This window comes from Anoplophora glabripennis, unplaced genomic scaffold (genome assembly GCF_000390285.2).
Source record: "Anoplophora glabripennis isolate ALB-LARVAE unplaced genomic scaffold, Agla_2.0 scaffold1674, whole genome shotgun sequence".
In the NCBI taxonomy this organism is placed as follows: domain Eukaryota; kingdom Metazoa; phylum Arthropoda; class Insecta; order Coleoptera; family Cerambycidae; genus Anoplophora; species Anoplophora glabripennis.
In genome coordinates, this window is record NW_019417764.1 from 28,051 (window position 1) to 41,973 (window position 13,923).

The 13,923-nt window shown below is 31.0% G+C and overlaps 1 protein-coding gene across 3 annotated transcripts in view; it reads right to left on the reverse strand.

The window, feature by feature from the left end:
* Positions 1-13,633, reverse strand: part of LOC108915952 (tyrosine-protein kinase PR2) — a 32,990-nt gene extending 19,357 nt beyond the window's left edge. For all 3 annotated transcript variants that reach the window (XM_023456512.1, XM_023456511.1, XM_023456510.1), the window contains exons 1-8: positions 13,439-13,633; positions 13,208-13,295; positions 12,791-13,148; positions 11,290-11,588; positions 8,752-9,267; positions 5,277-5,538; positions 4,306-4,694; positions 1,809-1,953 (exon numbers count right to left, since the gene is read on the reverse strand). In XM_023456512.1, coding sequence (XP_023312280.1) covers positions 1,809-1,953; positions 4,306-4,694; positions 5,277-5,538; positions 8,752-9,267; positions 11,290-11,588; positions 12,791-13,148; positions 13,208-13,295; positions 13,439-13,442 — 2,061 coding nt within the window. In that variant the 5' untranslated portion in view covers positions 13,443-13,633. The remainder of the gene's footprint in view (positions 1-1,808; positions 1,954-4,305; positions 4,695-5,276; positions 5,539-8,751; positions 9,268-11,289; positions 11,589-12,790; positions 13,149-13,207; positions 13,296-13,438) is intronic.
* Positions 13,634-13,923: the final 290 nt, after the last annotated feature.

Here is a 13,923-nt window from a genome sequence, read left to right on the forward strand (position 1 = left end):
AGATTGCTGTCAAAATTTCAAATTTCTATTGCAACTGGAAGTTTAAAAACTTTTAATGAACGGGTTACGTGAAAAACCCTGTACATGTTTTTTATTTAATCTGATGGATTTTTTGGAATTCAATGATATATGCTTGATTTTTGTGTTAAATTTCTGGGGAAAAAATATGCCAAAATAATCATATATATTAATTTGGACACTTCGAGAAAACTGTATTTGCCAGCAAAACAAGTGATACTGCACCACTGCTAGTAATTAAGTAATTTTCTTTTATTTTCTCTCTTTATTTTTAATAACTGGTAAGTAATAATTAGTTACATTTTCATTCTGTTTAGGCTGGTCGTTCTTTGGATACGTTTTCGTCCGAATTATTTTTGTCAGAAATTGGACTAATAATTTAGTCAGATTTCGCCCATGTGATATCGTACACTGGACAAGTTTTTGCTTTGTACAAAGTCAGTCGTACATACTGATTCGTCAAATCAGCATATTATAATTGCTAATAATATGGATGATTATCTTCTTAGACGATTAGAGATTAAAACAAAAAATGTTGGGTTAATGACATATTAGCTAAACGGAAAGAATTCAAAGAATTTCATCATTTACATGATGATTTAAAGACGTGATGATATGATCTGTCGGTCATATCCCACAGAGGTGTTTTATCACGAATCAGATTAATTCAATTTTCAACATCCATCGATATGTCACAAGTGGTTACTATCGATTCGTCAGAACAACTGCGAACAATCCCATTTCTTTCGGATAGATTCTGCATCGCATGTTATCGTCCGAATTCGCACAAATAAATTTGGAGACAGTGTACGACCTGCAATATGTTTAACTGAAATGGGATCATTCGCACTTCTTTCTCCGATTTCTGAAAAATCCAATTCGGACGAAAACAGACGACCAGCCTTAACCGATTATATATATTTATATTATATACTTTTCACACTAATCTCTGGCACTTGCTATGAAGGGACAAGCGCGTTAAACAGGGAATAAGTACATGTAAGACTGTAAGGTTCACGACAGGTGTGCATGACTCAGCTCGCAGAATTATCATAATTCAAAACTTTCGCTTTTCTCCCAATTTTCCTCTTTTCCAGTCCACTAGAAACAAACCTCATGTAACATCGAGGTAAGTTTTACTACGTTCTCGACCATACACAAACAACAATCAAACACTATTATAGAGATTAATGCATGTGTTGGATAAACATTGTGACTTCTCAGATTGCATATTGTGGCAATTAAAAACAGAACAGTTGTGGAGAAAAATTTTATTTTAAGCGACCCTGTATCGCTGTAATAGTAACCATGCAGATATATAAAAATAAACAAATTATTGCAATAAAAAAAAAATTGTAACCTGATGCTCAATAATTATTGTTTTCGGAACATCAGAAAATAAAAAATATTTGACATTACTGTAATCCTCCCACATTTTTTCCTATGAAAAATAATGAAGAAAAATGATGACGGGTTCCTTTGCAAACGTAAATTTAAGAAAATATCAAATGAAGTTTCCATTTTTGACACTGTTGTATTATACTCGTAAGAGAACTACCACTGGTTAAAATATATAACACTTTTACTCAAATTTCTGGTTGCACTACTACATAGAACAATGATGTATCGCCTATTGTTGAATTTGTAATAAAAAATATATCTAAACTGAACGATTAAGGATTCTCTCAAAGTATTGAAGGTTTTACAAAGACAATAGTTCCTTAAGACTAGTACTTTTGTTTTGATTTATTTTTTATTTTCCTCGCTGTTTATAATAAATATCATCATACCTGCAGATCGGACGTAGAGAGCGCTTCTTCTGAAAAATTTCTTCTCTCGCTATGTTTATCTTGTTCATGTACAGAAGGGAATTTAAAACTAAATTTCTTCTTACTGGGAGAAGCTGGAGTAGTAGGAACTGGTGCAGACATTGATCTAAAAATGAAACGAACACAGGGTAAAACACAAGTCAAAAATGAAGGAGCAACTCCCTCATCTAAACTTAAGAATAGTTTCTCATTTAAACATTCGCCCTTCCATCCTTTGTTTTATAAACACAGGGTGTTGCAGTTATTAAAAAGAAATGTTAGATCTCTAAATATCCTCTGAACAATTGAAGGAATGAATTGAAATGAAATTGTGTATTCACAATATATGGATTAAATAGCAAAAAAAATTAAACCAGTGGTGTAGAAGATACGAAATGTGCTGGTTACGTTTATTTAATAAATTATAGCAAGTCAATTTTTGTATCGTGTTTCGGATAACTTTTACAATTTTGGAACAAATTAACAATTTCTAACGAAACATTTAAATAAACTCATGTTTTAATCAATTTTAGAAAAAGATTTCAAAATGTGCCTCAATATTCTTCCAATTTTTAATGTTTAGTTTCAATAATGTTATTTGTTAAGATATTTAGAGAAATAACATTTCTATAGGGACGTTGATTAAGTTCTCGCTGATTTTCTACAGATGGCATTACCAGAACTGTAAAAATGTAGTTTAAGATAGTAACCCACCTATAAAGGACTATAAGCAAGCTTGAAATTCAGTGTATGTTATTTTGCCGAAGTGTAAACAACTTTTTTTTTCATGTCATGTGTTAAACAAGTCGAATTTTATGCCGAAAAATTTGTATTTGCTGCAATACTTTAATCAAAAGAAATCTGCAGCTGAAGCACACCGTATTCTTGTTGAGATATATGCCAACCATGCCCTGTCGCAAACAACATACAGAGATTGGTTTAAACGCTTAAATGATTTTAGTGTTGAAGATAAAGAATGACTTGATGAACTCATTGTCAGATGCCAGCTGAACTTGCAGAATCATTAGGAGTTGATCACACACATTTGAAAGCATGAAAAATTATTTAAAAGCAAGGACATTGATTGCCGCATGAGTTGAAGCCAAGAGACACCGAATGGCATTTTTGCACATGTTTAGAAAAGGGTTTTTTGCATCGCATTGTAACTGCAATGAAAAATGGATATGCTATGATAATCCTAAGCAATCTTGGAATGAAATTTCACAAAAAAAATTTAAATGCCATCTGGAAAAAAACTGTCCATTTTTTATGACCACTGAAACTCAAGTGGAATCAGCGTCAAAACCTGATAAAATTGGTAATGTAATTGGATAAGTTGTCGATCTTGCCAAACAAAAAAATTTAGAAGTCGATAGTAATGATATGTTATAAGTCAAGCAACAGAGCGAAATAATAACCATAATTTGACATAAAAAGTACCTGCAAACCAACTGTGCGATTATGTGAAGGACAGTTAGTAGATGAATTCTGCACACTTTCTGCACTATAAAATGGAAACTACTGAAACAATCTTAATGTTGTCAATGGACAAATCGTAGAGAATGAAATTACGAAGATAATGAGAGGTCGAATGATCCGATCTGATAGTTAGAACCGGAGAAAATCCAGAAAAACCAGAAAATTTGACGTTTTCTTTAAAAATTCACAACTCCACCATTTATTAATTTTAAGAACTAAAACTTTGCATACAGGTAGCTATTTACATGTATTTTATGTGTGCAAAATCCTAATTCTGTCGAGCTAATAGTTTTTGTACAATCGCCATTTGATTTTTTTTTGCAATTTTTTTGTGAAGGGCTGGATGCTCTGTGTGATTGTCCGATTGAAGATTCAAAAGAGGAATTTGAAACTAGACAGACACAGCAACAGGCAACAATTGAAAAAAGGTTACAAATTTTGGAAAATATATACAGTAGAATCTCTATAATCCGGCACTTATTATACCGGCATGTCCAGTAATCCGGCGTTATTTTTTCCGCGTTTGTCTACTATCCTTGAAGAATACAGTCTACACAGTTATAGTTTAGTTGAAAGATTATTTTACAGAAACATAAAAACATTACAATATACATACATAAATGTAATATGTATATATGTATTTATGTACCAATCTCTTTGTTAATAAAGAATTAAAAGTAACGTTTATTTTCCATTAATTTGAATTTTCGAATACTCCGGCACTTTTAGATTTTTAATGGTGCCGGATTAATGAGATTTTACTGTACTCCAACGAAGAGCGCATTTCTGCTACAAAACAAGAAATAAAAAAATTATTAGTGTTCTACGAGAAAATTTTACATGAGAAGAAAAATCTTTGAATCATCAAAATCATACCCCGACTTATGCGAATTCAACTTACACGTTTATCACTCAGTCCTACCTATTGCTTAAGTTCGGGGTATTACTGTACTTATATTAAACAATTAAAATACTTGCTCTTACAACACCATAATCATACCTTGTCGTGATTTCATTGGCTAATGCAATCGCAGTATCTAGTGTCTTTTGATCGTGTGCTGAAATCGGTTTCACGGTGGCCTGTTTCCTCGATTTTGTGTTCATTTTTTCCCGTAACTCGTTACTCCTGTTGGAGGAACCCTCGTGATCTACAGAATGATTTTGTTGTCCCAACGAACTAAACATCATCTCCATTTCGGCCATCAAGGACGGACCCAAATCTAAACTGGGACTGTGCGTGTTCTCTTCATCACTTATTTCATGATACTCGTGATCTTGAAGAGGTGCCGGTGCAGGAACATGGTCACCTTCAAGAAGGGGGGCAGCCTCAAGATCCTTGTGGGTGTGGGGTCTATAAGGAGCGACTACCTGAGTAGGAACACTGCCGTACTACAAGAAAATTTGTAGCATAAATATTTGACATTTTAAATTGGAATTAGTATTTCGAGTGCAATATACTGAATATTTCAAAATAAACTGTACATATTCTTGTGGCGAATATGGAAACGCTACTTAAAAAAGTCTCAAAAAATTTCTGGATATACAGGATGACGTCTTTTGATGTTGAAATTTCAAAATTCCATGGCGGTACTGGGAAAATTAGAGTGACTAAATTATTTGTCACAATTTATCATTGCAATAATTTATGTTTTAGCTATTTATCCAGATTTTTATATATTGTGCTTCAAGAAGAACTGTTTTCAATTGCTTTTTTTTGCAAATATACAAAGAAAACTTTCCGATGAGACAAACAAATAAAATGTTTCTGTAAAATCTGCAAAATTTTGATAGGAAGTTGTGCTGATATGTACAAAAATAATATTAATTCAAAAGTTGAAAAAACTGTGTGAAAAACATGACATTTATCACTTTAAATGAGTTCTATAAAATTCCATATTCTACTTGGTTTGCCTCAGTCTGACATAAAGTGTGTGCATTTTGTCATGGAATACCCCATATAAAATAACTAACATTTCCTTTGGAACCTCCTAAAAAGCTCAGATCTCCAAAATATGCCCCATCAAGTCCAACATGGCCGGTATGTTTTAAATCACCTTGAGGTGCACTGATCATTTCACTTCTCAATTTCCTCCTGGCCGAAGACCTAGTACTATCTGTGCGCAAGAAGGAGGAACTTGGTAAATCACTACCAAGATAAGCCACAACATTGACGGGATCAAATAATCCTGTCTTACCACTTGTTGTTGCACCTTTCCATAAAGGCTGATGTGTCCTATAAAAAATACATACATTTTAATATTTTTTATCAAGGCAGGTTATCTAAATATAATGATAACATAACTGCCACCTCCCTTTCCTATGACAGAGATAAAACCGGATAATTTTAAAAATGCACATTTCAAACGTCTTTACGGTGAAGAAAATTTTGTAGAAAATGGGAATTTAGAAAAATGTATTTTCTTTTAAGGAAACTCTAACACCATATATATAACATATTTTATGAACTTTTAAAGTTTAAAGTGTGTGATGGTAATGCTACCTTTATAAAAAAAACAATGGAAATTAGTGAAAATAATTAGAAACAAATTAATTAAAGTTAAAGAGCGGAACAAAATAAAATAATTAGACAATCCCAATCCATAACAGAACATAGTACAGTATAATCTCTATAATCGGGCACTTCACTACACCGGCACGTCCAGTAATCTGGCGTTATTTTTTCCACGTTTGTTTACTATTCTTGAAGAATACAGTTTATACAGTTATAGTTTAGTTGAAAGATTATTTTACAGAAACATAAAAACATTACAATATACATATATATATGCATACACAACTGTAATATGTATGTATCTATGTACCAATCCCTTTGTTAATAAACAATTAAAAGAAAAGTTTTTTAATTTAATACTGTTTACATATACATTTTCCATTAATCCGAATTTTCCAGTAATCCGGCACTCTTAGGTTTTTAATGGTGCCGGATTAGTGAGATCGTACTGTAATATGTTTTGTAGTAAGTGCAGCAAAGTGTTAATTTTAAACGAGTTAGGAAAAGTTGTGGCATAAGCCATAGGCGAGTGCTGCTTTTCAAATTTTTTAAAGTTGTTAAGATGTCAAATGGAATCTTAAATCTTAAAGCACAAGACCGTATGTACTCCCGAAATTTCTTCCTATGCTTTGACCATGATGTGTCTCGTAATTTATATTCGAATAAAAATTCGGCGAGTCCGGTATTGATAAACCAGTCCGCCTGATGTAGAATTGACGGCGGCATGCTGGTCATCAAAGCAAACCTGTATTGGTCCACTAGGTCGTAAATAATTTTTTTGTATGGTACACAGGTTCACTTAGCTTTGCCAGTGCAGTGCAGAGCATTGCTTGGCGGGGTATGTTGTTGGTATAATACGTATTATTATTTATTAGTTGATATTATTATTTGTTCATATCGTAACCAGTAAAGGGTAATAGTTATTAAAATAAATGTTATATGTAATTATCTAGTAATTTAGCATGGATCTCTGGAGACTCTTTGAAGCGGAGGATAAAGAAATAACTCGGGAAAATCCCAAAATAGTGGAACCGGTTTTTGTCGAAAGTAACGAAACAAACTGAGAGTTTAAAAACAAATATTTACACGTAAAAAGTCAACGTAATATATTAAATATATATGAATGTTTGAAAATTGAAAATAGTGAAAAATGTGATAAAAATGTTAGGAAACGGATTAACGAATTAACTAAGCTATCAAAAATGACAATTTATCCCGTAATTAAAGAAGGATTGATCACGGTACAAAGAGGAAACGGAAAAATATAAAATTAAAGAAAATTGACCATTTTACCAGACGTAATGCGGCGCACAATTTATAATATGTATAAAGAAACTAAAGTTCCTACTTTAAACATGATTCAAAATAAATTAAACAATTATCCTGATTATAATTATAAATCTTTAGATATTTTACAACATGCTTTATTAAAATCCGATTTTAAACATAAAAAACTTGGCAATCGTATGGTAATTATATGGTAATATAGCTCGGAATATAGTATATCTAGATGAGACAGGGCTAAATTTTTCTGGACATCTGTGGATTCCATAGAATTTATGAGTTAAATGTTTTTATGCGGTTCCAATTGAGATCGTAACAACTATACAGTCATATATATTTTTTTTGTTGGATAGCAGTTTTTGTTAATTTATAACAGATTAATAATTTCAAGAAATCACATATTATGGAATTTATTTATTATTTTCTATGCAGTATTTTGAATATCAGAATAAATGCTGTCTATTTTTGCATATATTAAATTAATGCGGACTGACACTTGTCGAGTTGTGAAAACATGTGATGCGCTTCCGACTACTATGTGAATTACGATTAATTGTAATTAACGCTCTGTGCATACATTTACAATTGAGATGTACAACCTTATAGAAAAGTCTTTCCGGCATACTTATGTCACTTTGCTGCATGCTTAAGTCATGTTTTCATTGTGTTTGAATTTTTGTCACAAATTATCCAGTTTCCGAACAGCAAAAGTGGTACGGAACACATATTTCAGATAGAGGCCATAGAAAAAGCTATTTACACCACTATAAGCACAATTTTATGGTGAAATATATATAAGCAGTATACAGAGTGTCCCGAATTTCACACATCAAATTCTGCTTTGTGATACACTTTAAAATAAGAAAATAAGTTCATATGAACATAAGTCATTTTCAAGATGCAGACTTGATATTTAAGACATATCATATTTTGGCCTCATAAAAATGAAAACTTGTCTGATGTTTTAAAATTTAACAGTACAGCAACCTTAAGAAAACGGTTACTGTTGATCTGCCAATAAACAAAACATTTAGTTACTTTTATCCTTTTTTTTGTATTTGTTGGGTATAAAAAAACCGTTGGGCCAAAATGATCAGTCGACGGCTATATTTTTAAAATACTTCTTGGAATTGCAGTAGAACCTCAAATAACCTTATGTGGATTAGATAATCCACATAAGGTTATTTTCGGGTATTTCTATAACTTTTTTTTTATTTGGACACTTGTGGCATGTTCAAATGTGGGAAGCGTATGCAGTTAGATCAGTTTCTTTTTATCTATTTAAATTATGTTTTGTTTATTGCATTAACGATTAGTAACATGGCAACAAATTAAGGTATAAAAAGTAAAATAAATGTTTTAACCATTTGAACAAAAACATGTATGTATATTTGTATGCGTATATACAAAATAAAAAAGTATATACTTCCATTATCTGTTGTTTAATTATCTGTGAATAATCCGGTTCCGTGAGACATGAACAATAGAGGTGCCTTTACTACTTATACTAATAATATCTCTTTATTAATGCCACTTCTCCATATTTCAAAAATTAGGGTACTTTGCTTGAGGTCACTTTTAAATTTTTCAAGAAATTAAACACTGTATATAAAATCAAGAGAGTAGTAAAATTTTTTAGAGTTTACTTACTTTTTATCCAATACAGTTATAACATCCCCAACTCTGAAAGTTAACATGTGGGGCCCTTCACTCGAAGACAGTTTAGCCTGAACCTGTTCAGGCCTAGATTCTGCCAAAATAGGTCCGATGTCAGCAAATCTAGGCCTTGTGGCAGCTTCATGTCTCCAACAATCCAACATCAAATTATAATGTTCCAATGGACAACAGTCTGGCTGTTCCAACCTCTGACAATTAGGTTCATCTATGGCTTCCAAAATCTGCTGACCTGTTAGGGCGGCCCATGGTTGGAAACCGTAGGAAAACATCTCCCAGAGGGTCACACCAAATGCCCAAACATCACTGGCAGTAGTAAAGCGTAAATAACTTATGCATTCTGGAGCGCACCAGGCTATGGGTAATTTTAAATTAACGTTAAAATTAGTTTGGTAGTAGTCTTTGCCTTGACCTAATGCTCGGCTTAGGCCAAAGTCTGAGATTTTTACTTTGTTTTTGGAGAATACTAATATATTTCTGGCAGCCAGATCTCTGCAAAATTAATGAAAAATTAACAAATACTGCTTTAAAATATTTAACTAACATATTGAATTTGTTATTTTTATTAATAGCACACATAAAAACTATTTTCAAAGGATCTCTTCAATGATCCTTGAAAAGCTGCTGTCTAATTAATTTGTGATATATGTGACACCATCTGACAAGGAGAAGGTAAGTTAATCGGATTTTTGTAATTTTTTATATTTATGGTATGTGTAGTTTGGACCTTGAATAAGAATTTTCTGAAGTAGTTCGACGCAACGTTCATAAATTACCGAGATAATCGCTTTTGAAGTTTTACCTGACAGCTAAATCCACTAGATGCGACACATTCTTCAACTAAGAGCGTGTCCTAGTTGGTAGCGTTCAGGTCTGACAGTTACGAGATCGCTAGTTCAAGTCCGTCGCGTGACATTTTTTTTTTAAACCCACCATATGGTTTTTTATTATTTTTCTCTTCTTGAAAATTATGAACAAACGAAATATTATAAGAACTGTATGTATGAATATTCTTCAAGTGTTTGATTAAAATTTTAAGCTAGGTTGTGTGGGTCGTCAATCGTGTTGAGAAAAACCGCTTACAGAACACACCTGTTCGGGCATAAAGTTTCGATAAATTCCACAAAGGGTAGAGAAGCATCGAAACTGTGCAATGAAAGAACAATCTTTCAAAATGTTAACGAAATTTGTTTTGACATCGATATTTTGCAAACAAAATGCGTCTGTAAAAACATAACATTTACACGACATGCTAGATGCTTAAAAAATTTCTACTTTCCATGTTTCTATGATAACTATCATTCTGGCTTATGCTACACTGCGTAAAATGTCAAATACTAAAAATAAAATAAAATAGCATCCCACCTGACTTCGTTTTTTTTTTAAAGAAACCTTATTGTTAATTCATAATAAATATTGTTTATCAACCAGTTGTGCATGTTAGTGAAATATTTGAAACTTATACATAAGTAGTCATTATAATATTTCGTTTGTTCATAATTTTCGAGATGAGAAAAAGAATAAAAAACCATATGGTGCGTTTTGAAAAAAAGTTACGCGACGAGACTCGAACCACCAATCTCGTGACTGTCAGACCCAGACGTTACCAACTAGGCCACGCTCCCAATTGAAAAATGTGTCGCATCTAGTGGATTTAGCTAGCAAGTAAAACTTCAAAATCGATTATCTCGGTAATTTATGAACGTTGCGCCAAACTACTTATTATTTTCTTATTCAAGATCCAAACTACACGTATTATAAATATCAAAAATTACAAAAATCCGATTATCTTACCTTCTCCTGGTGAGTTATACAGTTAATTTGTATTTGATTCTCAATTGTATTTTAAAGAAAAAAGATTTCTTCCATTTTACTAGGAAAAAAACCCATTTTTGATTTTTTATCTAAAAATAAGTTCACCACACTGTTAAGTAGTAGAATAGTAACTCTAACACTACTCGTTTCACAGAATAAATCTTTAGGAATATTTTGTTAGAAATGATTTCAATTCAAGCACCCACTGTATTTAGCAAATGAAGAAATTTTGGACTAGCTCTATTTGACTTATATTTTGATGACAAGATTATCTGGTAGCATTTGTGTTCCTTCATTTAAACACAACCTGTAATTCTGGGACTATCATTATATATGTACTTATGTGCTATGAATCTGGAAATAATTGCCGAGATAATTAATTGTAATAGAATTTTAAATTTAATATCCACAACGAAGAAATATAATCTAACTTTGACACCTGAACTACTAAAAATATACTATACTTTTACTAGTAACAGACTATTTTATACATTTTATTATTTTTTTTTAACGTAATTTAATGGGTTGTATCTGTGATTAGCACTTTCCTATAAATTTTGAAGAATTCAGTGAGTAAATAAATATGTTTTACATTTGTTCTTAATTATTAATTTCAAAAAAATTTAAATATGGATTAATAATGAACCAAAAATAGTCATAAATTCAATTTTCTTTCTAATAAGTTCGCCAATATCATACCTGTGTATAAGTCTATTGGCCTCTAAATATTGCATTCCATCACATATTTGATATGCAAAATCACACAAAGTTAGCACTGGAAAGCTGGACCTCAATGATGGTTCCTTAAGGCATTCCAGTAAGGACCTCAACGGTGCTAATTCTGTTACCAACATCAAACTTCCCTCGACGTTTGGTAAAACAACACCGAAAAATCTTACAATATTTGGGTGATCTATGTTGTGCATTATAGAAGCTTCTTTTAAAAATTCAACCATATTGCTCTGCATTCTGTCACGTGATAAGCACTTTATTGCAACCTACAGAGTTTTAAAAATAGACTGTTGATTTATATGAAGTCTTATAATTCTAAATGCAATAAGAACCGTATAAGGTTATACAAATATGAAATTGTTATTATTAATTTATACTTTTCAGTATAAATTAATTTTTTTTTAATTCTCAATATAAGTTCTAAGTGTGTAGCAAATAAGTAAAAACAAATTATTAAATTCAAATATTGCTGTACATTAAATTATTATTGTATTAAAGTAAATATTAAACTCTTATATAAAAACGTATATATTTGAACACTGTAAAATTGTTAATAAGATTTTTCAAAAATTGATACGAAAAAAATAAATATAATTGTATACGATTTGCAATTTTGAGCAACTTATATATGCACTTTGTTAGGATACACTATAAATCACTATATAAATTCACTGTATTGAATTTGAAAGACTTGCATTATACAAATGAAATAATTTTTAGATACCTAACAAAAATTTTCTGCTTTGTACATTTTAAATAGCTTCTATTTTATTTGTTTATAAAAATTATTGTAGTATCATTTACATTCTTATTTGTGTAACTGTTAACACGTTTTAAAATAAAATTAAAAACTTTCTGAAATATAATTTTATGATTTAACTTAAAAAGATATTTATCCATATTCATATTCTGATTAAATATTTCATTATCTATAATAATTAATTTTTATTAATAATATAAGATTAATTCCATATTATTAAATAAGTATCCTTAATTACTTAATATTGGATCAAATATAATCAAAAACATTTTCATAAGGTTTGTAATTAACCTTGAAAATTATAAATAAGTATAACATTATACCACAGAGTATAATCTAAAACTGATAATATTTATATATTTAAATTGCTTATTAATTCCGATTAATTAATTACTATACAATTATCACAAAAAAAGCATACCTATTCAATTTTTTTTTATGACAACTTTTAATCAAAAAAAGTAAATTTTCTTCTAAACACGTCTTTACATTGTTTCTAAATAGGTATTGAAAATACTTTTATACAATTCAATAAGGCCATAGAAGAAACTGAACACAAAAAATCTTAATATTTTGTATTTTTTAAAAACTATTATTTATTTATATGCAATGCAATACAGTATAATGCAAGTCTATCCTTATTATAAGTAGTGCATTGCAAACAAATTGTTAAATAGCTTAAATAAGCTATTTTTATGTTTCCCTTACCTGTATTCGTTCTCCCTCATTGCACCAGACACCTTGCTGAACAACCCCAAACTCTCCCATACCCAGTTCTTTGTTAATGGTTATACTTGCAGCAGGAATTATATGTTTACTTGAAACTCTTGGCGACTTCGATAGTGTTAAAGAATCAGTAGTCGCCAAGAGACATGCATCGGTAACAGAGTTCTCATGTTTCCGGTGAGTTAATAATTTTTTGAATTTAGATAAATAATTATGAGGAAAATGCTTTTCATAGTACTTTCTTAAACGTCGCATTTCTGGTTTAGACATTCCAATTTCAATTAAGTCACTCTCTGTAGTAAATTTCAACTGAGAAGGATGAGTAATCTTTAGTGTATTTCTAAAAATAAATTAAATAAAACAAATTCTAGCATTACCCTTAGTAGCATGCACACTTACTTGAAACTATTAAAATATTGTTGTAATTCAGCTTCTATGAGAAACTCATAAAGACCTGGGCCTTTTTTGAAAGATGCATTAACACCCTCTAGAAAATAAAATTAAAATGAATCTAATGCCTATAAAGTTCTGTTTAAACACGATGAGCATGTTAATGAAGGGTACACAAAAGAAAAAAGTAGGATTCATACAGGAAAAAACGATAACTAGGCAAAATACAAAAATGCATACCCATTTCCTTAATCTAATAAGATCTAAAACAAATAGGACACTATTAACATTAAACCGTGCAGATTCGTTGGGGCCCAACTAACAAATACCTGGAAGTATATCCATTATTCACTGTATTTTTATATTTCATAAAAAATAAATAAGATTAAAGAATTTATCAATATTTATTATCACATTAATTACTCCATTATTGACATCAAGTGACACAAAATGACATTTTATATTTTATGTCAAGTATCAAATGTCAATTCTCTAAAGCACTGTTCGTTAAATGCTATACTAGTGGCTTCAAGGACCAAGAGGATCATGAAGAATACAGAGCAGTGACGTCACCAGATCCTATTAGATCACAAAAGCCCTGTTCCTTAGATGCTACTCCTAGTGGCTCCAAGAGATCTTGTATCATGTAGAGTACGGAGCAGTGACATCACCAGTGCAGGGACTCCCGAAATGTCGATTCGATGATTCCGAATCGAGATCGAAAT